Source organism: Onychomys torridus, chromosome 5 (genome assembly GCF_903995425.1).
Source record: "Onychomys torridus chromosome 5, mOncTor1.1, whole genome shotgun sequence".
NCBI classification, from domain to species: Eukaryota; Metazoa; Chordata; class Mammalia; order Rodentia; family Cricetidae; genus Onychomys; species Onychomys torridus.
The window spans coordinates 132,910,667-132,937,155 of record NC_050447.1 but is presented as its reverse complement, the minus strand read 5'-3'; the positions used below and the strand labels follow the sequence as shown (position 1 = coordinate 132,937,155).

The 26,489-nt window shown below is 43.3% G+C and overlaps 1 protein-coding gene across 1 annotated transcript; it reads left to right on the top strand.

Annotated features, from left to right (window-relative positions):
- The first annotated feature begins 21,685 nt into the window (after positions 1-21,685).
- LOC118584700 (spermatogenesis-associated protein 31D1-like) lies at positions 21,686-24,886 on the top strand. Its single transcript, XM_036188941.1, has one exon. It carries the CDS (start codon positions 21,686-21,688, stop codon positions 24,776-24,778), a length of 3,093 nt encoding a protein of 1,030 aa, XP_036044834.1. The 3' UTR covers positions 24,779-24,886.
- The last annotated feature ends 1,603 nt before the right edge of the window (positions 24,887-26,489 follow it).

The window sequence follows — 26,489 nt, the reverse complement described above, 5'->3', positions numbered from 1 at the left end:
CACTTTGTAGACCAGGCTGGCCTCAAACTCACAGAAATCCACCTGCCTCTGCATCCTGAGTGCTGGCAATAAAGAAGTACTCCACCACCACCTGGCTAATACATGTTTTTAAACCAAGTTAAAACAGGCAGGAAAAAAAAAGTCAGTGGGAGCCCATTCAGTTGGTGTCACAGGATAAAAGAGAAAAGGAGACCATGGGCTAAATTATCTTCAAAGGCACCCAGTGACAGAGGACTTCCTGCTGTGAACCACAGAAATATGAAGAGGGAATTCAGCTGATTATGGAAAAGCTATTACCTGGAAGAGTCAAAGACTCTTCCAGAAGATAAAGTCAAAACTCAAGGTGTATTGGTGATATTGGCTTTTGAATATATTAGTTGTATCCTCCAGCAAATTTCTTGTGTAGCTTTCCCATTTGATTCTTTTCCCAAGAACTTCTAACAGTGTGATTAATCATTTATTGGGCACAACTTCTCATATACATTCCCCAGCTGTGTTTATTCTTCATTAGCAAACATCTGGTCAGGGTCATTCTCCGGACAAAAGTATTCCACCTAAGATACTTCTCTGCATCCAAGGACAAACTGTAGATAGATAAGCATTAGCTCATCTCACCTACAGATAAGAAAATAACCACTAACAAATACTTAACTCCTTACCTTCTCCCTGGTTTATTTACACAAGGCCCTAATTTAAGGGATTTACTGCTCATAATTCTGACATAGTGTTTTGGACATCTGCTAGTTACTGAGTTAAGGTAGTTCTTTCCCACTGACCCAAGGAGATAACTGACAAGGCCAGGCAGATGATAGGTACCAAGCTTCATCCTGTGTGCAAATTAAGCTTTAATTCTCCCTCCTTTATCTCAGCCTAGGTGTTAGTCCTAGTTCTAAAGACTCCTTCCTTAGCACTTAACTCAGAAAGTGCTTTTACTTACCAAATACATCGTAAAGCAGGTTGCCTAGCAACTGAGTATACTCTTCCCCCCACCCCTTCACCCTACCAGAAAGCTACACAGCTGAAATAAACTGGGACAAAAGTGGCACCTAAGGAGAAAAAGACAGTTTTACTTTACTAGTGACTTATACTTACATATATAGACTCCTAAGATTTTACCTAGCCACTTCTAAGATTATAGTCTGAGCATATGAATTCCTTTTTAGAATCCCCCAATTGATTTTAGCCCTTAGTTGACCCTACCAGAGTAACTCCCATTAGTCACTCCCCTTTTGGGGTTGTAAAAGAAAGCCTGACAGTCACTGCCTGGTATAAACTCTTACCTGCCTTTATGACCCTGAAAGAATTCAAGCCTGGTAACCTCACCTTGGCCAGAGAGTTGCTGATTGTGTGATTGTGTGTGTGTGTGTGTGTGTGTGTGTGTGTGTGTGTGTGTGTGTGTAAACTGGATTCTTGAGAGGGAACGAAGACAGAAAGAACTTAGAACAGTGAGAGAACAGCAGAAGAGGGACAGAGAGGAGCCAAGCGTGAGAACAGAAAGGAAGCTGTGCAGATTAAATTTACTTAGAAGAATAAAGTGAATGATAAAGATAAAGAGCTTGGTGTGCCTAGATTTTTTTCCATATCCCTAAGTTTAGAGCCTCAGCTGGTTGTTAGATTCTTCTATGGACCCTGGGAAAAGACCATAAAGGGCTGGACCCTTACAGTGCTGAATAACTTCCATTAGTCCCTGCCTCTTAAGCTCCATACCATCTTTCAACTGGGAATCAGCCTTCATTAACACATGTGCCTCTGAGGGCCATTCCAGATTCAAAAATAGTTTGTCCATAAATGGGAGATTTGGGGTTCTGATGGTGGTTTTCCTAACTGCAAAAGCACTATGCCAGTGATTTTCAAACTTCAGTGGATTAAAAGTCACCTAATGTGTAGGGCTACAGAGGTGGCTCAGCACTTAAGAGTCCTGGCTGTTCCTTGAGAGCTCCTAGGTTTGGTTCCCAGCACTCACCTGGCAGCTCACACCCATCTGTAACCCCAATTCCAGAGGCACTGACACTCTCTTCTGACCTCCAAGGGTACTGCACACATGGTACATAGACAAACCTGCAAGCAAAACACTTACATAATTTTTTTTAAGATTTTTAATTACCTAAAGGAATTAGATAAAATGCATATCCTGGCAGAGCATGATGGGACACATCTTTAATCCCAGCACTTGAGAGGCAAAGATAGGCAGATCTCTGTGAATTCAAGGTCAGAATTCCAGTCTAACCAGGGCTAAACAGAACCTGACTTAAGAGATTAATAGTATAAAACATATCCTTAGGTTTTACTTACCAGAAATCAAATGAGCCTTAGGAAGTAGAAATCAGCTTTTACCCAAATGACTGAATGCAAGAGGTCTGTGGTCACACTTTGAGAAACACTGCCCTACACTGAAATGCCATTTTGGATTGTTATTTTATTATTAGTTGTTATATATTACCAATATCATATAGTAATTATGACTATAACATGTTTCAACACTATCTTGCCTCTTGTGCAGATGCAGTTTTCCCAGCAACGTTCATTGCATGGAAACTGATTATTCATTGATCTATTCAATTAGAAAATACCTAGGCAACCCTTTTATATATGAAGCATGTGAATGGAGAAAATCATTATCTGATAAACAAAAGATCTACTGTGGTGAAGAGTGGCAAAGAGTCCCACAGGCCCTCTCAGGGCACTGAGTCTTCATCCTCAATGTAGCACTAAGAAATTAGTGACATGCAGAGTGATGTCATGTAAGTTTCCCTTTTTTATGGGGACACACCCAGGCCAAGCACAGCTGGCTCCACTGTTTGCTTTTGCTTGGACTATGCAAGGATCTTCGGGCAGGAAGTACGCTTGGCTTTTGGCAAGGCACAGTAAGTGGGTGACCATGAAATGGTGTCTTAGGCACTCTTCTATTGCTGTGAAGAGACACCAGGACCAAGACAACTCTATAAAGGAAAACATTTAATTGGGGATTTTCTTACAGATTCAGAGGTTTAGTCTATCATTATCATGGTGGCAGGCAGGCAGGGATGGTGCTGGAGAAGTAGCTGGGCTACATCCTGATCCACAAAGAGAGGGAGAGACGGGGCCCTGGTTTGGGCTTTTGAAACCTCAAAGCCTACCCCCAGTGACACACTTATTTGAACAAAGACATATCTTCCCCAACAAAGCCACACCTCTACCAACAAGGCCACACTTCTTAATCCTTCCCTGACAGCTCATCAATTTGGGACTAAGTATGCAAATCTATGAGCCTATGGGGTCTAATCTCAAAACACCACAAAAAGTGTCACTTGTATTTCAGATTCTTTTTTTTTTTTTCCCTAGACAAGGTTTCTCTGTAGCTTTGGAGGCTGTCCTGGAACTTGCTTTGTAGACCAGGCTGGCCTCGAACTCACAGAGATCTACCTGCCTCTGCCTCCCAAGTGCTGGAATTACAGGGGTGTGCCACCACCACCACCACCACCGGGCTGTATTTCAGATTCTTGATGGTGAGCACAAGAGAGATTTATGATCATCTAACTGAGAGAGATAGGCTATAAGTAGATGCACTTAGAAACTGCCTCAACATCATCCATTGCAAAGCTCATAGGAATTTGAAATTGTGGTAAAATTTATGAGAAATGGGCAGTGGATATCCATGACTCTCAGAATTGAAATGGTAATTTCTGAGTGTTTGGGAAGCTGTCAAGGTTAATTTCAGAACCTGCCTCCTGTGCTCCATAAAGCTGTGTCACCATGCTTTTAGAGAATTGTGACTAGGGTTTTAAGGGACTCCAAACTCTAAAATTACCATATGAGCATATAAATATCTAATGGAGGGCAAAAATTTCAAGAAGTTCTGCTGGGTGGTGGCGGTGCATGCCTGTAATCCCAGCACTCAGGAGGCAGAGGCAGGTATATCTCTGTGAGTTAGAGGCCAGCCTGGTATACTGAGCTAGATCCAGGAAAGGTGCAAAGCTACACAGAGAAACCCTGTCTCAAAAAAGAAAAAAAACACACAAAAAAAAATGTTCAAGAAGTTTATCAACTACATCTTTGAAATAGTTTATAGGTCAAGCACATACACACACACACACACACACACACACACACACACACACACACACACGTACACATGGACATACATCATACATTCACATATACTCATGCTGGAGTAGAACCAAGTCAACTCTAATGTACTGCCAAGGGGTATATCCTCTTGATGTGTCCTCAGGAAAGAACATAATTTGCATTTGCAAAGACCATATTAGTGATTCTCACATAATCAATCTCTTGGTGAACAAGTGTGTGTACCTTCCTCCCTAATCACTAGGACCCTGTGACCAAATGATCTCCTGAGGAAATCCTCAGTGTGTTCAGAAGTGAGTCCTCCATCCTGCAGCCTGAGCTCTGTCCACCTGTACTCAGTGTTCCATCCTGCATGCTGAGCTCTGTCCACCTGTACTGTGAGTCCTCCATCCTGCAGGCTGAGCTCTGTTCACCTGTACTTTGTGTTTTAGTGGGCTCCATGAATCAACTTCTCAGAAATAAGTTCTTCATGAGGTGAGGGTTGCACTGTGTCACAGTGTGTACTTAGTACTGAAACAGAGATTCTAGAGCTTGGTCAGGAACATGATAAGAAGGTCAGTCAACTATCTCCACGCCTATCTAATACTGCAAATACAGCAATAGAAATCAAGGAAACAATCTTATTTGTAATAGTCACAAAATTGTGTCTTAGTATAAACCTATCTGGGGAAATTAAAGACTTCTCCAATAAAAGCTTTAATGTTAAAGAAAGAAATTCAGAAGCCACTAAAACATGGAAAGACTTCCCACGCTCATGGGCAAGAAGAATTAATATTTGTCAAAATGACCATCCTATCCAAAGTGGTCTAAAAATCCTAAGCATTCCTGTTGTAGGATAATCTTCTCATACACTGTGTAAATATGTGCCATTGTGATGGGTTTAATAAAGAGCTGAGCCGGGCAGTGGTGGCGCACGCCTTTAATCCCAGCACTCGGGAGGCAGAGCCAGGCGGATCTCTGTGAGTTCAAAGCCAGCCTGGGCTACCAAATGAGTTCCAGGAAAAGGCTCAAAGCTACACAGAGAAACCCTGTCTTGAAAAACCAAAATAAATAAATAAATAAATAAATAAATAAATAAATAAATAAATAGCCGAACCGCCAATAAGTAGACAGGAGAGGGTAGACAGAACTGTGCAGAGAGAGGAACTCAGGGGGATGAATCTGGCACATCAAGAGATGCCAGTGAGATACTGAGGAAGTCAGACATACATTATGGAGGAGAGGTAAACAGCCACATGGTAGAATGCAGATTAAAAGAAATGGGTTAAGTTATAAGAGCTAGTAGGACAGGCCTAAGCTAAGGCCACACTTTCATATTGTCTCCATGTCATTTTGTGGGGGCTGGAGGGCCAAAGAAAGTCTGGCAAAAAGACTAGCTACATAACTGGAGCCCACTGCTCAAGGCATGCAGAGGTCCTGCTATGCAGCAGAGCACTTAAATGGCACACTGCCAGTGGGAGGCTATAGTCAGACATTTCTCTCCCACCTGTCAATCCCCAAATAACCATTCAGAAGCTTAATATTACTTATAAATGCTTGGCCAATAGATCAGGCTTGTTACTAGCTAACTCTTACACTTAAATTAATCCATATATTTTTTTAAAATCTATGCTTTGCCATATCGCCCATTGCTTCTTACCTCATTTTCTATACATCTTGCTTCCTCACTGCTGGCTGGCATCTCTAGACTCTGCCCTTCTACATCCCATCATTCTCAGTTTGGCTTTGCCACTTAGGCTTATCCTATTCAGCTGTTGGACAGTCAGCTTATTCACTAAGCCAATCATAGCAACATATATTTACACAATATACAGAAAGATAATTTCACAGCACTTTCCCCTTTTTTTAAAAGGAAGGTTTTAATGTTAACATAGTAAAATTATATACAACAAAACAGTTATCAATTAAAAATTATAGTTAAAATTTCCAGTCTATTTGCATTTGACAAAATTAGAGAAAATACTCTTATCTATCTTATCTTGGTGAGTCTAAAGATTTATACCTAATTTGCTTTCTATTATAACTAAGGAAAACTATAAGTTTAACTATTTAGTCTTTAACTCCATCAAATACCTCACAAGGATAAAATAATACCTAATGACAGAGACATGTAGAAAAGGTTTCTGAGTTGATTCTAAAGGAAACTGAGACTTCATTAATTAGGAGGAACAGACCCAGCAGAAATACTGTGGTGAGTATTGTGTACCCCACAATATTGTGTGTTCCCCGAAATAAATTTATCTGGGGTCAGAGAGCAGGACGGCCACAAGATTAAACATAAGGACAGGCAGTAGTAGCACACACCTTTAATCCTAGTATTTCAGAGACAGAAATACCTCTGGATCTCTGAGTTCAAGGCCACATTAGAAACAGCCAGGCATGGTGACACATGCCTTTAATCCCAGAAACCCAGCCTTTAATCCCAGGGAGTGGGGGCAGAAAGAGAAAGGTATATAAGGTGTGAGGGCCAGGAACTAAGTTGGTTAAGCATTTGGCTGGTTTAGCATTCAGCCTTTGGAGCAGCACAGTTCAGCTGAGAGCCATTGGGATGAGGACTCAGAAGCTTCCAGTCTGAGGAAACAGGATCACCTGAGGAACTAGCAAGATGAGATAGCTGTGGTTTGTTCTGCTTCTCTGATCTTCCAGCATTCACCCCAATAACTGGCCTCAGGTTTGATTTCATTAATAAGAACTTTTAAGATTCCTACTACATAGTACCTTTTACTAATGCTGAAATTTCCTCTTTATGGGAAGAAAATGAACATTGGCAAAGAGCTTGCAGTGATTTTTTGGAAGAAATTAACAACAAACATTCCAAAAGCAAGAGAATTCAGTTTATAAAGAGAACTAACTGGGTCCTTCCTCACATTGTACAGGAAACACCAATTTCTGGAGCCCCTACCTTCTATACTGATGCAAACAAATCAGGAAAGACAGGTTATAAATGAAAAAATTTAAATAAAGTGGTTCAAAGCTCTTATGATGTGTTCAAAAGTAAGAATTGTATGCTATAATAATAGTATTAGATTTTCCAAAAACTCTTAATATAGTTACTGACTCTAAATATGCAGAAAGAGTTGTTTTACATGTTGAAAGTGCTAGATTTATTCTAGATAATTCAGAATTGACTTTGTTATTTGTTACAAGAAATGATCAGAAATAGAAATTATCCCCTATATATAACACATATCAGATCCCACATGGGTCTACCAGGCCCTCTACTACAAGGTAATGGTGAAGTTGAACAACTATTACTAGGAAATGCATTAGAAGTCTCAGAATTTCATAAGAAACACCATGTCAATAGCAAGGGTCTGAAAAAGGATTTTTTCCCATCACTTGGCAAAGGAAATTATAAGGAAATGTCCTACTTGTTTCTTGTATAACCAAACTCTACTACTTGTAGGAAGCAACCCAGAGGGTACTCAAAGAAATGAAAATTGGCAAATGGATGTGTTTGCAGAGTTTGGAAAATATATATATATCATAGATACATATTCAGGATTTCAATGGGCAACTACTTTAAGTTCTGAAAAGACTGATTCTGTAATTTGCTGTGGGATGTTCTGTATGTCAAATGTGTTGCTCTGATTGGTTAATAAATAAAACACTGATTGGCCAGTAGCTAGGCAGGAAGTATAGGCAGGACAAGCAGAGAAGAGAATTCTGGGAAGTGGAAGGCTGAGGCAGAGAGACACTGCCAGCCGCCGCCATAACAAGGAAGATGTAAGGTACTGGTAAGCCACGAGCCACGTGGCAAAGTATAGATTAATAGAAATGGGTTAATTTAAGATGTAAGAACTAGATAGCTAGAAGTCTGAGCCATTAGGACAAACAGTTTAAATAATATAAGCGTCTGTGTGTTTATTTTATAAGTGGGCTCTCAGACTGCAAGGGCTTGGCGGGACCCGGAGACAAAACTCCAGCTACAATAATCACACATTTATTAGAATTTATGGACATCATGGGAATACCCATAAAAATTAAGACTGGCAATGCTCCAGCATATCTCTAGTAAAATGAAACAGCTTTTTACTTATTACAACATAAAGCATATTGCAGGTATAGCACACAATCCTATAGGGCAGCAGTTATAGAAAGAGCTAATTGAACTCTAAAAGATATGTTTAATAAACAGAAAGGGGTAATAAAGATCCCTATAGATAGATTACACAATGCTTTATTAACTTTAAATTCTCTAAATGCACTGGGCGGTGGTAGCACACGCCTGTAATCCCAGCACTTGGGAGGCAGAGGCAGGTGGATCTCTGTGAGTTCTAGGCCAGCCTGGTCTACAGAGTGAGTTCCAGGACAGGCTCCAAAGCTACAGAGAAACCCTGTCTCAAAAAATCAAACAAACAAAAAATCTCTAAATGCTAATGAGAAAGGAATGACAGCTGCAGAGAGACATTGGACAGTAGAAAAAAACTGCTGAATCAAATCAGCCTGTGTATATTAAAGATATGTTGACCTCAGAATGGAAACCAGGATATGTATTATGTTGGGGAAGAGGTTCTGCTTTTGTTTCCACAGAAGAATATCTATGGATACCATCATAATTGATAAAGATTAGATTCAACAAGAGGACCTCTTCATTAGAAGAGGCAATAGTTCATCAAACAGCATGACTATTCAATCTAAATTAACTTATAAGACTAACAAATGCTTCTCATTTGATCAAACATAACTTGCCAAAAGGGAAACTCCCCAAAGTTAGAACTGGGGTAGGATTTTGTTTTTGTCTTTCCAGGAGAATGAAGGCATCCTTCCAAGAAATCTGAAGACCACTGGCCAAATGAGATATCTGAAGAAAAAGGACAAATCATCCAGAGAAAATGTCCCAAGAAAGAGAATAAATTAGCCTATTGGTATATCACATTTCCAACAGGATAAAATTTCATAAATCTTTCAAATGTTTGTTTTGGCTATTCTCTACAGACATAAAATGCAAATGGTCTTTTTGTACTCACAGTTCAATTAAAAATTAAAGCTGGCTTTGGAGTTGGATCGTGCCCCTCTCCTTCTCTAATCCAAGCATGCTTGTTTGGAATATCCAAAATCTCTGTTTCATGTCAGAAGAGCCACCTGATATGGGACAGAAGAAAAACCAAAATTAAGGGACTATTCTTTTGCCACTAATCTCATAATTCTTTGGTTTTACTTTGACTCTTTAAAACTTTTCTTAAGGTATAAATATCTCAAAATTTATAAGATATATATATATATATATAACTTTTGTCATGATATTAATGGTCATATAGAGTACTAATTAACTCTAGAAAAAGGCTTCATCTAGTTTCCTGTACATGATCTCAAGTTTGCGTCTCTATCAAGTAACTAGGAATTAAGTTTTTGTGCTCTGGATATACATAACAAATTATGGTCCTTTAACCTCTTTGAGATCTGTTGCATATGATATTAAAATGTTTAAGTTTTCTGCAGTGAACTATGACCATGCCTAACAGTGACCTTTGAAGTCTCCAAAAGGAGAGTAGGGCCTCACAATGAAGATTCCACCTGGACTATGGTAATGCCACTAAACTGACAAACACCACCCAAGGATTGGTTTTGGATTTCATACTGCTCAGGATAATTTCAAGGTGGCTAGCTGAGATGTTCCAGCCTTACACTACTCTACCTAGGACTTGAGGAAAGCCCTGCACTTTCTCATCACACAGAGACTGGACAGCAAACGATACAGCCAGCTCTCCAGGACTTGACCATTATCCCAATTTTTTCAGGGTCCCTAGAGATGTTGTTGCCCCCAGGCAACAGGGAGTAATTTTAAGAACATGATGCCACATTCCCAAAAGGAGGGTGGGTGGTTTGGTCGTTCAGTGGGTTATAAATGTGTGTCATTGTTTAGAGCAGTTGCCAGTTGTTAATGATCATGGTCAGGGTAAAAAAACTAAGCAAAGGAGGTTAGATTCGGGGATATCTTTCAGAAATGAAATAAAGGGGGGATATAGAAATGATAGGCTGAATGTGTAGATTATTGAATCTACTTTTAAACTAAAAAGCAAGTATTAATCTCAAATATTTTACATTCATATGGATTTTTATATATTGATACAAATGTAAGGTTATTTTTGCTTTAACATATTGTATGTTTCTACTCTTATTTAAGGTACTGTACCTATGCAGCTCATTAAAAAATGTAAAGTTCTAGTCCTTGAAAGATATTATAAACTATTTAGTATATTCAAGAAATGCAAAGTTAGTAGTTAGTCATCTCTAACAATCAAACTTGTAATAATGTATGTTTTCAAGGTCAAACAGATATTTTTTAGATAGATGGTCATCAAACACTTCAGAGATCTACAGAATATGGCACTTATGATGTTTTAAGAGCATAAGGCTTTTCATCACAGTGAGATACATCTGCTCCTGGCAGCACCAATCTACTTCAGAGAAGATGATGGGCATTGAAGAACCTCTACAGAGAGTCTGCTTTTTTGTGGCAAAGTTAGCCACTGTGCAAGATATTGCCCTTCCCTGACTTCTGACAATATTCTCTCTATGTTGGAAAAGTAGGACACAAAAGAAAGACCTGCTGAACTTTGCTAAGACAAGGTGGTAAGACAGTCCTTCAAAATTCCTGCTTCACAGAAAATTCTGTCAGATATTCTAGGCCTGTAGGCCAAAGATGGATGCCCCAACATTGCAGAGGAAACTTGGGTGACTGCCCAGGCAGCCAGATGTCTTTGTCATTTCCATAGTTTTGAAAATTGCTTGCTCTGCACTTCCTGTTTACTCAGGTAATATTTTGTCCTTTTTGGGTCTCTGATGGGATTGAAGACTAGATAGTTATATCATTTTCTTTGTTACCAAATTCAGAAAAGAAACTCACAAAAAAAGATGTAAAGTTTATAAGGTTAAGAGATATAAAAGCTTAAATTGTTTATCTAATAAAATGTTTTAAGGTCTAAAAGATATTTTTAGGTTGGTAATACAAGTTATGATAAAAACTGGTTTAGGTAGAAAACTTTGGACTCATCAATATAGGAGAGATTATGGAGTAATTTCTACAAATTTGCCAAATACGAGTGGACTGGACATTGTGAATGTAATTCTTACTTGATAATTGTTCTTATTGTATATAGGTTTCCTGGGTTAGAGTTAAAACCTTTCCTTTCTATTTAGACAAAAAGGGGGAAATGTTGTGGGATAATCTTTTTGTTTTGTTTTGTTTTGTTTTTCGAGACAGGGTTTCTCTGTGTAGATTTGCGCCTTTCCTAAAACTCACTTTGGAGACCAGGCTGGCCTCAAACACACAGAGATCCACCTGGCTCTGCCTCCCGAGTGCTGGGATTAAAGGCATGTGCCACCACCGCCCGGCGGGATAATCTTTTGTATACTATGTGAAGATATGTTGTTGTGAGTGATTTAATAAAGAGCTGAATGGCCAATAGGTAGGCAGGAGAGTTTAGGCAGGGTTTCTGGGCAGAGTGAGGAACTCAGAAGGATAAATTTGGTGTGGCAAGAGATGCCAGTGAGACACTGAGCAAGTCAGACATACATTATGGAGGACAGGTAAAGAGCCATGTAGCAGAATGTAGATTATTAGAAATGGGTTAATTTAAGTTATAACAGGTAGTGGGACAAGCCTAAGCTAAGATCAATTATTATTATAGTTAATAAGTCTCCATGTCATTATTTGGGGGCTGGTAGCCCAAAGAAAGTTTGACAAGAAAAACCAAGCTACAAATTCCCAGTCAGAAGTCCAGGACAGTTTTTTCTATATCCACGAACACCTGACCGAGGTCTCACCACTCACAGGGGCTGGGCCCTCCCACATCAATCATTAATCAGTAAAATGCCTTACAAACTTTCTTATAGGCCATTTGATGGAGGTTTTTTTTTTTTTTCAATTGAGTTTCCCACCTCTCTGGTGACTCTAGCTTGTGGCAAGTTGACAATCTTATATAAACTTGACATATTATTACACATCATTTTTTAACTATAACTTTTTATCATTTGTCCCTAAGGTCTCATTAATATCAATATATTATAAAACATACTACAAAGTTAAAAGTCCAACCATCTTTATAAAGTAAATCACTTTAGAAGTTCAATCTCCTTTAAAAAAAAAATCCAAAGTCTCTGTAAAACTCCAAAATCTCTTTAAAAGTTGAAAGTCTCCCAACTATGGGCTCCTGTAAAATAAAAAGTAAGTTAAATACTTTCTTACTTCAAGAAGAAAGAACCAGAGACCATCACAATCTGAACAAAGCAAAACCAAACTCCAACAGTATCAATAACTTGAGTGTCCAGAAGTCTGAGATTAACTCACAATGTCCAGGGCTCCTCCAAAGGGCTTGATTCACTTCTCCAGCTCCATCCTCTGCAGCACACACAGCTGTCTCCTAGGCTCCACTGGACTCCACTCAACTGCTGCTGCTATTCTTGTTGGTCATCCCATGGTACTGGCATCTCCAGCATGCTAGAGTCTGATGCTGCAACTGAACTGTGCTTTCACCATACCCCTCTCCTAGGCTTTCTTCAGGGACTCCAGCTCTGCCACACAGTGCCACAACTCAGCTGCTCCTCATGACCCCTTCATGCCCTCAAAACAAGTACCACCTGGGTGACACATTACCAAGTTCAGCTGCTAGCATGAGTTGCAACCTCAGTCCCTCTAGAACACAGCTTTGGTGTGCTCACCCTGAGAAAACACTCCCAGAAGATTTCACCTCGGTGATGCTGGTCTCTTCTTAACCACTGATAATCTCTTAACTAGACATCATTAATTGTCACAGGAAAGCAAAGCCTTCACTTCAGAGGTTCTGGTCTCTTGTTACTCCCAGCTGATTCATCAGCCTAAGCTAACCAGAACCACAAATTCTTAATTCAAAATCTCAAATGGCCCTGATAGAAAAGTCTCTGCTTCCCTCTGCAACATCACAAGCCAGGTCCCTCAGCTGTGTTGCCCCCAGCATCATCCTTACAGGTTTCACAACTAGCCAAGCTTTGACAACTTGGCTTTTCCAGGACAAAGTTCCCAAGTCCTCCCCCTAACATGGGTCTGTCACAGCAATACCCAACAAACATGGTACCAATTTCTGTCTTAGGATTACTATTGCTGTGATAAAACACCATGACCAAAAACAACTATGGGCAGAAATGGTTTATTTGGTTTACATGTCCAGAATCAAGTCCATTGATGGAAGCCAGTCAGGAACCTAGAGGCTTGAGCTGGTGCAAATGCCTTGAGGTGGTTCCTCTTATTGGCTTGCTCCTTATGGCTTACTCAGCTTGCTTTATTATACAACCCAGGACCTCTTGCCCAGGGTGTACCACCCACCATGGGCTGGGCCCTCCCAAAGCAATCACTAAGCAAGGAAATGCCCCATAGTCTTGCCGACAGCCAGATCTTCTCTGCTGTTCTGGGATTTTTCTCTGATCTGAACCTGTGTTGGTCTTATGCATGATGTCACAGTTGATGAGTTCATGTGTGCATCAGTCCTGTTGTGTCTGAAAGACACGGTTTTTATGGGTCATTCATCACTTCTGTGTCTTACAATCTTTCTGCTTCCTCTTCCAAACAGATCCCTGAGCCTTGAGGGGAGGGACTAACGAACATAGACTTTTTAATTCATACAAAGCTTGGAAGTTTTGTTTTCTGCAAACTGTCTTTATTGATGTTGACATAATAGGCATTCAAAATGTTTTCATATACTCCATTCTCATTATAAGACTGAATTTAGAAAGCAAGAGAAATATTACTTACAGCAAAAATATGTCAAATACTGTTCCTCCCAGGAGAGAAAGCAGGAATGCAGAGAAGATGCTGGAGCTGTGAACCTAGCCAATGTCCAGGCACACAGACAACTCTACTTCCAAATTGGCCATATTTTGGTTAAAGCCATATTCTCAGCTATGACACTGCTTTCATTTTAAGATGAAGACCTTGTCTTAGGGTTTCTATTGCTGCAACAAAATACCATGACCAAAAGGCAACTTGGAGAGGAAAGGGTTTATTAGGCTTACACTTCCACATCACTGTTCATCATTGAAAGAAGTCAGAACAGGAACTCAAGCAGGGCAGGATCCTGGAGGCAGGAGCTGATGCATAAGCCATGGAGGAATGCTGCTTACTGACTGCTCACATAGCTTGCTCAGTCTGCTTTCTTATAGAACTCAGGACCACCAGCCAGAGATGGCCCCACCTGCCATGAGCTGGGCTCTCCATCATTGATCACTGTCTTAGTTAGGGTTTCTATTGCTATGATGAGACACCATGACCATGGCAACTCTTATAGGGAAAACATGGGGTTGGGGATTTAGCTCAGTGGTAGAGCGCTTGCCTAGCAAGTGCAAGGCCCTGGGTTCGATCCTCAGCTCCACATACAAAAAAAAAAAAAAAGGAAAACATTTAATTGGGGGGGGGGGCTTGCTTACAGTTTCAGAAATTTAGTCCATTATCATCATAGTGGGGAACATGGTGGCCTGCAGGCAGGTGTGGTGCTGAAGGAGTACCTGAGAATCCTACGTCTTTCAGGCAACAGGAATTCAACTGAAACTGGGTGGTATACTGAGCATAGGAAACCTCAAAGCCCACCCCCACAGTGACACACTTCCTCCAACAAAGCCAATAGTGCCACTCCCTGTGAGATTATGGGAGCCAATTACATTCAACATTCAAACTACCATAATCACTAATTGAGAAAATACCTTACAGCTGGATCTCATCAAGGCACTTCCTTAACTGAGTTTCCTTTCTCTGATGACTCCAGCTTGTGTCAGGTTGGCACACAAAACCAGACAGCACAACTGACCCTTGTCAACGTGACAAACACATCACTACTAAGCCATAACCCTTCCTTTCTTATTCATCCCCAAGATCTCTCATTAAAATTATAATTTTTAAAGTCCCATAGTCTTTACAAACTCAAAACACATTAAAATTTCAGTCTTTAAAATACCCAATCTCTTTTTTAAAAGTTCAAATCTTTCATCTGTGGGCTCCTTTAAAAATAAAAATTAGATTAAATAAATACCTTCTTCAAGAGGGAAGAACCAGGGCACCATCACTATCTGAACCAAGCAAAACCAAATTCCAACAGTATAAATAACTCAATGTCCAATGTCTGGGATTCATTCACAATCTTCTGGACTCTTCCAAAGGGCTTGGGTCACTTCTTCAGTTTTGCCCTCTGCAGCACACACAGCTTGTCTTCTAAGCTCCAGACGGCTCCACTCCACAGCTGCTGTTCTTGGTGGTCTTCCCATGGCACTGGCATCTCCAAAATTCTGGTGTCCCTTGCTGCAACTGGGCTGCACTTCACCAATATCATCTCATAGGCTCTCTTCATGGTACCAAGCCTCAACTTCTCTGCATGGCTCCTTCAATTTTGGGTCTTCAACTGTCACTAAGGCTGCATCTTCACCAATGACCTCTCCTGGCCTCTCACAGTGCCAAGCCTCAGCAGCTCTCCATGACCCCTTCATGCCTTCAAAACCAGTGCCACCTGGGTGACGCTTACACATTACCAAGTCTGGCTGCCAACACAAGGTACAACCATGGCCACCTCTGGAATGTAATTTCTGTGCTCTCAGGAAACACTTCCCAGAAGAGTTCACCTCAGTGAAGCTGGTCTCTTCTCAATCACCACTACTTTATTAGCTCTAGTCAACCAGCATCAACTGTTCCAGTAACATAAGGTTTCACTTCAGCAGTTCTGGTCTCTTGTTAATCATAGCTGATTCTTCAGCCCCAGCTAACCAGAACCACAGGATCTTAATTGAAAGTAGCAAACATACCTTGTCTTTCATCTTCCCTCTAAAATTTTGCAAGCCAGGCCTCCATCCTCTGCACTGCTCTCAACATTCTTATCTTCCAAGCGTCCACGGACACCCCATTGAGGTCTCAGCACTCAATGGCTGCCCTAGCCCAAAGCCCTTCCACAGCTCTCCCAAACACATGGTCAGGCCTGTCACGGCAAAGCCCCACTTCTGGTACCAATTTCCGTCTTAGTTATGGTTTATATTGCTTTGAAAAACATTATGACCAAAAGAGCAAATTGGGGAGGAGAGGTTTATTTGGCTTACGCTCTTACATTGCTGTTCATCACTGAAGGAAGTCAGAACAGGAACTCAAGCAAGGCAGGAAGCTGAAGGCAGGAGCTGATGCAGAAGCCATGAAGGGTGCTACTTACTGGCCTGCTCATAGAATCCAGCACCACCTGGCCCAGGGGTGGCACCACCCACCATGGGCTGGGCCCTCCCCCATTGATCACTAATTGAGAAAATAAATACCTTACAGCTGGATTTTATGGAAGCATTTCCTCAACTGAGACTCGTCCCTCTCTGGTGACTCTAGCTGGGTCACATTGACACACAAGCCAGTACAGACCTAATCATTAAGAAGCACTTTTTAAATAATTCATTTAGAATATAGGGATTTGTGAGGTTTCTGTGACTTACTGTATCACCTAGAGAAGTTACTTAACCTCCCTGAGCTTGGTTTTATTCATTGAGAGAATGCTCACAATGCCTGCCCTGCTTACTTCCCTGGGTTATTCAGAGGGTGTTGGAAGTTGATGCTCCATAAGTTGGGCAGCAATCATGTTCAAAATAGCTGCAATTGGTGTAAGAAGGACAAGTGTTAGGATGGTCTTTCACTCGATGTTAGTGGAGGTCATTGCTGGCAATGGAAATTATGTCCTCCCAGTATCCAATTCCACCCCAAATAAGTTTCCTTTGTTGGTAATCTGCAAGGGGAGAATGCTGTCCTCAGTCTCCTCTTCCTTGTAGCTTTGCAGGAGTATCTGGATGGCACTGAAAATGAACCAAATTCGATTTGGGAAAAGAATTTTTACTGCAACTTCATGTAGGCTTGAATTCTTGGCACAAGTCTATACAGGAACGTATCTAGCCCATGTCATTTAAAAAGACAAGTGTTGTTTGATTATCTTTCCCAAAGAACTGTTAGTTCATAGCAGAAAACAGGAGAGATGGGCGGGGAGGCCTAGCTAGCAGTGGTGCCCCAGCAGTCCTGATCCACTGCCCCTAATCTACTCCATAGGCTGCTTGGCAGTTTGTAGCTGCTGAAGGGCTGGACTCTCCTCTTCAGGTGTGCAGCTTTGACCTCTGCAGAACAGCATCTTTCAACCTTACCATGAGCCCAACAGCAGAGCCTGAGACCTTCATGACTCTACGTCTCTCTCCTAGACTCCAGTGATGTGTGATACATGAAGACTTGCCTGAGCTTGTAAGCCAATGAAGAGGAGCTTGTCCTCAGGCAGGGCATGTGTCCTGCATGACTGACAGGACTCCACCCAGCTTAGGATTGATCCCCTCATAGGAGAGCTAGTAAGAGGCATGGGCTGTAGTATGAAGTGCTGGAGTTTAGAGTTTAAGGGTGTCATGAGAACCTAGCAGACAGCTTGGAGCATCGTAGACAAGAGGAGAAAGTCTAGAACAAGTGTAGGTGAGGGTGAGGTACAAAATCTGCAGTTCTTTAAACCTGACAAGTGACAGAGTCCAGTTTGGAACATTACCAGGGGATTATATCAAGTATTTTTTAGGGATAATCAGTGAGAGTCCTCAATCTTGGTTCTTCCTGGCTTTGAGAATCCTGGGTCCCACTCTGTCCCCAAGGGCCTATTATCGATCATCCCTGTCTTAGTGAATCATGGATAGCAAAGGCAATTGTTGACATGGCCAGGGATGGTCTATACTGTAGGTAGAGTTGGGAGAAGTTGGGGTGAAAATAATGATGTAGGAGAAATGAAAGGAGGGGAGACTGACTCTTCTCAGACACGAGAACAATACACTGATTTGTGAGAATGAGTGTGTGTGTAACTTAAAGTCTTCTTGAAGCTTCACTAGATTCAGAAAAATAAATGGAATAAAACTGTACCCAAGGATGCTGGGAGGTGTATGCATTTAGTATAATGTGTATTTCTTATCACTTTGAGTTTGGTGATTTGAGTCTACCCCTGAATATAGATGTTAAAGTACTGACTGGAACATGAAAATCTTCTAGTTAACATTTATAATATCATGTACAAGAGTATTTTTCTTCCTAATCTGAGGGAAAAGAAAACAATTCCATAGATAAGATGTACTGGAGGACATTATGCCATTGAGACTAAAACTCCAGCCCAAACAGGTACTCCAGGTATGCTGTTGGACTTCCTAGGCAGCAAAATGGGTTGTATCCAAATCGAATGCTGCAAAGCCGAAAGGAGGCTGAGGTAAAGTCCTGGTCACAGGGAACAAACAGTGATGCTCTGTGCGAAACATGAAGTGAGGAAAGTGGGGGAAGAGAGCAGCAGGCTCGGGCAGAGGGTGCTGCTGGGACTCGGGGTAGGGAGGTGTTGAGGGCTCCCCCGCCCCCGCCCTCACAAGCCCTCTATGACTCTCCCCTGCTCTGTGATGCAGACCTGGGCCTGCACTGAGGCCCACTCAGCCTCAGATCTCAGCTGGCAGCCGTGTGAGCCACACTATGGAGAAGGTCATCTCCTTTCTGCACAGCACGACGGGACCATGCTCTGTGCCCTCGGAGACTGACCCACTGCACCTTCCTGAGTGCAGGGGCTGCTGCTCCTGTGCCTGTTGTACCTGATACTGACTTCATTTTATCACTGTAGAAACGTCAAGGCCTCAGAAAGGTGAGGCAGTTCGATGAACCCCCGGAAAGATTCTTTATTGATGTGTCCCATTTCTAGTCTCACATTATCTGATGAATTTAAAGAGTTTGGCTGTCCCAGAGAAATGTCTGGAGGGGACACTGAGGAGAGGAGAGAACACTGCTGTCCTAGGGTGTGAGGTCTGGCGGGGCACAGATCCAAGGAGGACCAGGGTTTTCATCTGGACCCACAACCACCTCTCTGAGTGCAACTGAAAGTTCCATGAGCTAGGGCGGAGCACTGGGTCTGGGGCTCCCCTGGACTTTAGTCTGCCCTGTTCCTGCCTCTCATTGTCCTTCACCAGGCCTTTTCCTCAGCTGGACATCAGGAGAGGCCCCTGGAGCCTGAGCTTTGTCCCCCAAACATAGGGCCCTCAGAGGTCTGAGCTGTGCCTGGAGCAGAGGACTGGGAGCTGAGAGCGTGGAATGTGGACCTCACAAACCCCTTTAGTTTCCCAAAGAGAGAACAATTGAAAATGTTAATAAGCGGAAGGAAACTGTTATTTGAAGTCAGTATTCTTGGATAATAGATGTCCAAGAGAAACACGTTAATGCTACCTACATTCTTTTATTCCTAATATCAGAGCAGAACCAAGAAAAGACAAAAAAACGGGTTACATTCAATGCCAAGGCTCCCGTTCGACCTGAGCCCCTGAAGGTGCCCCTCCTGTTCTTCCATGAGATCCCAGGCTCATGGTCTGGTGGTTTGTAAAACACAGTTCCTCTCAAGAAAGAGCTCTCAGAGAAGATACTTACAGATTCACACTTGAGCACGCCTCAGAGCCCCAGATCTTGGAATGTGGCAGTTTAAATGAGATGACCCCATAGTCTCAGCATTTGAGCGCTTTGTCCCTACTTGGTGGTCTTTGGGAGGCTTAGGGAGTGTGGCCTTGCTGGGGGGAAGTATGTCACTGGGGACAGTCTATGAGAGCTCACAGACTCACAACATTTCAGTTTGCTTCCTCTGCTTCCTGCTAGGGGCTCCAGATGTGAGTTCACACTGTTGCTGCCGCCAGGATTCTTGCCACAGTGGGCTCTTAACCCTCTGGAACTGTAAGCCCAAATGCACCCTTCTGTAAGTTACTTTGGTCATAGTGTTCTATCATGGCAACAGAAAAGTAACAAATACAGAAATTGGTATGATGGACCTGGGCACTGGGTCCTTCTCCTTTCTGGCCAAGAGAAGTTTAAGAAGGTCTGTTGGTCGCTTGGAGTCATGACTTCTGTCTCCTGACATCATGTAAAATGCTTTCTTTGTCCCTGATTGCTCAAATGTCCTGTGTTTCTCATAAAAGGACTCCTGTAGAATCCTTCTGTCCCAATCTTCATTTCTGTATTAGTTACTTTTAGTCTTGCCACAATGAAATGCCCTAACCAAAGCTACTTGAAGAGTTTGTTTTGGCTTATAGTTCAAGGGCACACTCTGTTCCAGCCGGGAAACTATGGTGGTAGGAGCTTGAGATGACTTACGAATTTGTGCTGTTTTTATCTAAGTTGTTCTATTTACCAATAAGGTCTCATGAGTCAGATTTTGAGGTGAAAACCTATTAGATCAGAGAAGCTGAGAAGCAACCAGCTGACCTTCCTTTTTGGCCTGCAAGAGAGCTTCTCTCCACACCAAAAAGGACTTCAAATCTCTAAGTTCCTCCCCTCTCCTTCCTGTGGGTCTCTCTATCCACTTTCCCAGGTCCTTCCCACTCTGTAGCTAATTTTTGTCAGTCTCTGGCTCTGCCCCCTGTCCAAGGTTAATTTTATCAACACGGTTTCAGAGTTTCACTGTGTGATCAAATATCCTACAACACATCTGCAGTCGGGACATGGTGATGCATGAGGGCAGCTGGCTTACTCTCTCCTCTGTGTGCAGTCCAGGACCCCAGCTCATCAACTAGTGCCGCCATTTAATGCTGGTCCTCCAACGTCATTGACTAATCTAGAAAGTGCCTCACAGATGTTCGCAGAGACTCATTGTAAGGATTGTAAATCCCACCAAATTGACAATTGAGATTTACAATCACAATTACATATCACCACTGTTTTTGTTTTCCAGATTCGAGAACTTTCCAGAGAGTTTCTCTGGAAAGAAGGGAAGAAGCTGTCTATTCTAGAAGGTAATTTAAGCGTTTTTCTTTATCTTTGTCCCCTTTGTAACGTGGCTGTGCACCCTGGGAGCTCAGGGCAGCCGGTCCTATTCTTGGGAGGGAGAGTCACTGGGAAGTACACTTGAGTGGGAACTTTGCAGAAACTTGGTCTCTTTTAGATGTGACAGACCATGGCAGGCATCAGGTGATCCCGTCTGAGATCGGTCACCATGGCCTCCTGTCCCTTGTATTGGCCCTTACAGCATGCTGCTCATGCCTTGCTCTTGAAGCCCCATGGGTGGGTATCATGATAGCAGCTATTTGCAGTAACTACGATGTCCTGCTGAGGCCAACCAACCACCTGCTGTGCCTGGCAGCACCAGCACATACTGCCCCATCTCTGGTTTCTTTGGCTTCCTTAGTTCTTTTGGCTGTACTCAACCTTCCTGGCCCCTCTTGGAACCCCAGTGCTAGCCTCTTTGCCTGAGTCTTTTCCGCACTTCCTCCTCCATCCTGTCACCTGACCAGGTACCTCCTTGAGGAACCTGCTTCCATCCTGACCGCTGGGTAGCTCTCTGACAGGAGAACCTTCTCCTCCCTTGGATTTGAAATTTCTAGTGAGCATTCCCTATCACAGCTGCACATCCTCCCTCCCTGAAAATGCTTCCCACTCCAAAGATGACCCTAATATCAAACTAGACCATTTGTCTCCAGAAGGGAGCTCATCCCTTATTCCTGTTCAAAGGCAGCGGCTCCCCAGTCTCCTCACCAGAACACTGTGTGAGATTGCCACACGGTGGTTCTTAGCACAGAAAGCTTTCCTACACTGAGGATTGTGTGGTGCCTTGTAAAGAGGAACAGGCCCTATTTCTTATTGTTCTTCACATTCAGGAACTCGAAGGGACAAATGAAAAAGACATTGCCTTTCCAGACTCTGGAGAAGACTAAAAAGGAAGATGACTCATTTTCAGATCTCAAGAGGTCAGAATATCATCTCCCAGCCCCATGGAAGTTGCTGGGTTCTACTGTCATTGACCATGACACCCCAGTCCCCAAAACTGGCTTGAATCTCAAAGGGAAACTAGGGCAGTTTGGAATTTCTGAACAGCTCCTGTGTGTGAAGGTTCTAGAGGGGGACCTGGGGCAGAAGCACAGCCAGCTCTTCTGGGGTCTCCCCTCTCTGCACAGCGAGTCCATCGTGGCCACTCTCCTGGTGCCCCTGAACAGCTACTCACTCGAGCCTGACCTCGTGTTATTTAACAGGGTCTGTAATGCTGCAGCAGCCCCAGTATTGGACCATGGATCCACAGCCCTTCCACAGCCCCACACCTTGCCCCTCACCTTCGTTCATGCTCAGCCTTTTCCTAACACAGAGCCCCAGCCACCAACTCTCCCTTTCACTCAGGTCCAACCTCAGGCCCACATGCAATCTCCACTCTTTCCAATGCAACCATCACCTCTGCCCTGTGGAAGCACTCTCCAAATACCACAGAACAGGACTGTCCCTGGGGTCTTCAGTGGAAACAAAGAGCTGCAAAGCCACTTGTTGCAGAATCATCAAGCTGGTTTGTGGGATTTGGTCCCTGGATATCAGCAATATGAAACTGCCTTTGGTCTTCTAGTTCCCGGCTTTCCATTGGTCAGCCAGCCTTCGCAGAACTATGCCTCCATCCCCAGCACCGGTCATTTTCATTTCAGCAGTGAACTTCAGGACAACCTGGGGCCCTATGGACCAAACAACCCAACCCCACCCTGGCACTACCAGCCCTGCAGCAGGACAGGAGTACCGGAAATGATGGGCCCTCAGTACAAAGCAACGGGAGCATCTCCCCACAGCTGCAAATGTGCTAAACCTCAACACTCTGTACACTGGGACCAGAGCTCCAGAGACCTCAGGACTGAAGAACCAAGTCACTCAGAAAGTTTCTTTGAGAGCTTCTCAATGAAGCCTCAGCTAAGAAAGGATGTAGCCAAGAATCTCGGCCAAATCCTAGGGAAATGCCCATTAGACAACCCACAAATGATCTCGGGATGTTATGCACTGAACAGTCTGAGAGTTGTACCTAAGACAGAGGGGAAATGGGTATGTCACTCAAGAACTGGCTTGAAAAATGAACGACTCAGCATCTCAAGGAAGAGCTTGGACCAAAGACAAGTAAGAAGCGCCCTTCGGTTACACGTGAGCAGTAAGCTCTGGCAGATCACTATGGGTCGGATCCCAACCAAGGTGTGCTGTTCATGGCTTGCTGAAGATGTGCCTCTCTGGAACTCACCACTGGGAAATACTTACTGCAATACTGCTATTCCCAAAATACCTTTTCTTGATCACAAGACTCAAAAGATGCTGGAAGCCTATCTTATAAGGTTCCGAGTGAGTCAGAAGTGGGGCCTCCCCCTCAAAGTTATCGAATCCATAAAATTCTATATGTTAAGAGAAGCTAAAACATGGCCCCTCCCTCAATCTGACGTCCCCTCGTCTTCAAACAGTATTTCTGGGATGGATTTGAAAAGTAACTTCTCCCACCCCCTCAGAGGAAGCTCTAGCCTTTCTCATGGAGACAGGATGGAAGCAGCAAACTCAGCCTCCATCACAGATCATCACCTTCCCCTCACTGTCTCACGTGCAGACAGGGAAGGAGAGGGATCCCCGAGACGATCCTTGTCTAGCACTGGTTATGAGGTTACAGAGACGGTCCAGACAACTGGAAGTGACGGATACAGCAGTGTGGACAGCGTGCGTGCAACTGGGAGTGACAGATATAGCAGTGTGGACAGCGTGCGTGCAAATGGGAGTGACAGATATAGCAGTGTGGACAGCGTGCGTGCAAATGGTGCTCAGCTACAGAGCACACCTAGTCAGGAGCAGCCCAGCCAGGAACAAGTGGCTGTGTCTGAGGCAGAGAATGAGGTGACAAGTTCCTCTTCTCATCTAGAAACCACTGGAGGCAAACAGAGGTCGGAAAGGAACTTAAAGCATGTGCTGACACCCAGCATGCTCAGGGAGATATTCAGGGCCCCGGAGGTGAGGGTTCTTCTGTCAGGATCTGATGCTAGCAGCAAGTCGAGAAGCTCCACAGAGAAAAACAAAGAGAGAAATAAAGCAGCCTCCATTCTGACTGCAGACCACAACCCACCAAGGATGTCGGTTCCCGAAGACCTGGCAGTGTGGGACTTTAAGAAGCAGTTGTTTACAGAACTGAAGTTTAAGTTGGAGAATCAGGCACAGAGCCCGGCTGAAGGCTATGAAAGTGATGTGTCCTTTACCTCAGACAGTCTGACTGGCTACATGCCATCTTCCTCCAACAGTGTGTCCAGTGGGGATGCCTCCGTCTTCAAGGACTTCCATACCCACCTACGTAACACAGGCCTCAGTTTGGATCCACAGCAGGAGCCAGGGTTCTTCAAACGTATCTTAAGGAATTTAACACCAGCTGAGAAAATACTGGCCTTATCAGTACCCAGAAAAGAAAATGGTAGAAGTGAGGCCCCAGGATTAGGGACATACAAAACAGGAAAGAGCCAGCCTATTAAAGGAAAATCAGACAAGAAGCCACATCCTCCTGAAAGTTACTTCAGAAAAAAGATAGGACAATTTTTTCAGTTGCTTTATTCCAGCAAAGACAGCAGAAGACACAGGTCTGAGAAAGACAGGGCTCTCTTTATGAGCTGTGGGCCTCCTGAAGCCCATGAGCTCATGGCGTCTCTTGGGAAACTCCTGGAGGATAAGCTGTTGTGTGGACAGAAATCTGAGTTCTTAGAGTGGAGCCATAGGAAGAGCCTGCAGGCTCAGCCCAAGCCCAGCAAGGGACAACCTTCCAACCATGGGGCCACCTGTGCCCAACATGGAGAAGCAAAGAGTAACTGCTACTGTTACCAGACAGCGGTCTCTTCTGGTTCAAGTCGTGGGCTAAGTCCTGGACAAAGACATCCTCGTGTATCTTTTGAGCAGCGGCCACAATTCTGGGATTGCTCACCTACCCCTGACTCCAGGGATCCCTAGTCCCATTCAAGCCTGAAGGTGCGTCCTATGCCTTCCCTGCCCTCACATCTGCTAAGGGAGTGTTCTGAGACCTGACTCTTCTACAGAAACAGAACATGTTTCTGTTTGTGGAAGGAAATGTTTCTGCAATGGAATCAGTCTTTGTTAAAAAATAAATAAAATAAAATATTTTCAGAGCAATACATCCTGTGATGAAAATAATCTATTTAGCAAAACCAAGAATAAATGTTTCTTCTGAGAGTTTTGTGGGCCTTCTTGCCACATGCCTAGTGAGAGGGTTCTGTTGAAATGAATGTCTATTCCCTTGTCAGATGCTTGACAATAGCCTTCCCAGCTTAATTTCAGTGTTTTGTGAAACATTTTTCCTTTGAGACTTTCATACATGTACTCCACCATCCTCCCCACAATGTCTCCCTCAACACACGTTTCCAACTTCATGTCTTTTATATGTAACTTACTTGGTTACTTGGTCCAGTTAGTGCTGCCCACAAATGCATAAGTGCAAACATCCATTGGGAAACCTACATCTTCAAAAAAGGATGACTTAATGGCTAAAAGTACTTGCTGTCCATCTAGAGGACCTGAGTTTGGTTCCCATCATAACATCAGGTAGCTTATAACCACATGTAGCTCCAGCTTCAGGGGAAATGATGTCTTTTGGCCTCTGTGGGCACCCACACACGTGGCTGACATGGAGACACACACACATGTAAATAATCTCTTAAAGGTCAGCTCTTCCTCCCCAGCAATTATCCACTGCCAGTAACTCCTTCTCAGTAAGAGCTGGGGCCTGGATGTTGTCTACCTCACCCTTGTGCTTGTGGCTGGCTTGATCTTGTATAGACTTTGTGCAGGTAACCTGTGTGCCATGAGTACATGACTATGTTCAGAGCACTCTTCCCTGCTGCCTCCTCCCTGGTGTTACCTGAGCCTTGGTGCTAGGGTTTATACAGCTCATTTAGGGCTGAGAACTTGTCTCTTGTTCTCAGCACTTTGCCTAGTTCTGTGTGTCTACACTGACTCTGTCCACTGCAGAAAGAGGCTTCTCTGACAAGATTGAGAACAGCCCAGGTCTACAGGGAGAAGCATAAGGCTTGGGAAATGTCCCCACAAGTTATTGGTCAAGGCTGCTCCAGAGGTCTCTGAAACCACACAACCTAACCTGTGGTTGCCCCATAATATAACTATATGCCAGGACCCTATTGCTAAAGACACCACACAATAGGCTACAGGCAGGACCTAGAGAAATCAGTCTCATACCACTTGGGGAACTTCCAGCTGGCTCTTTCATGATGCTGGAAGGTGCTATGCAAGCTGCTGGGGGGCAGGGAGATCATTGGATCTTACCTAGAGCTGGGCTCTGCATGCTGCAATGTGGACCTGCCAGGCAAGATGTGACTACTGGTGCACATTTGATTGGATTTTAAGACACGATCCACAGAAGGGAATTTCATGTCTGGTACTAATGCTGTTCAAAAGCCCATGTCTGGAGGAATATTGTTTTTATTCTGCTAAATGATCATCTGGGAGATTGCCTTTTAAACTTCTATGTGTGTACCCATTTTGTGTTTTTAACACAGAGACTTATGCTGAAATTTTCCAGACTTTTTTTTTTTTTTTTTTTTTTTTTTTTGTGTCAGAGCTGAGGACCGAACCCAGGTCCTTGAGCTTGCTAGGCAAGCGCTCTACCACTGAGCTAAATCCCCAGCCC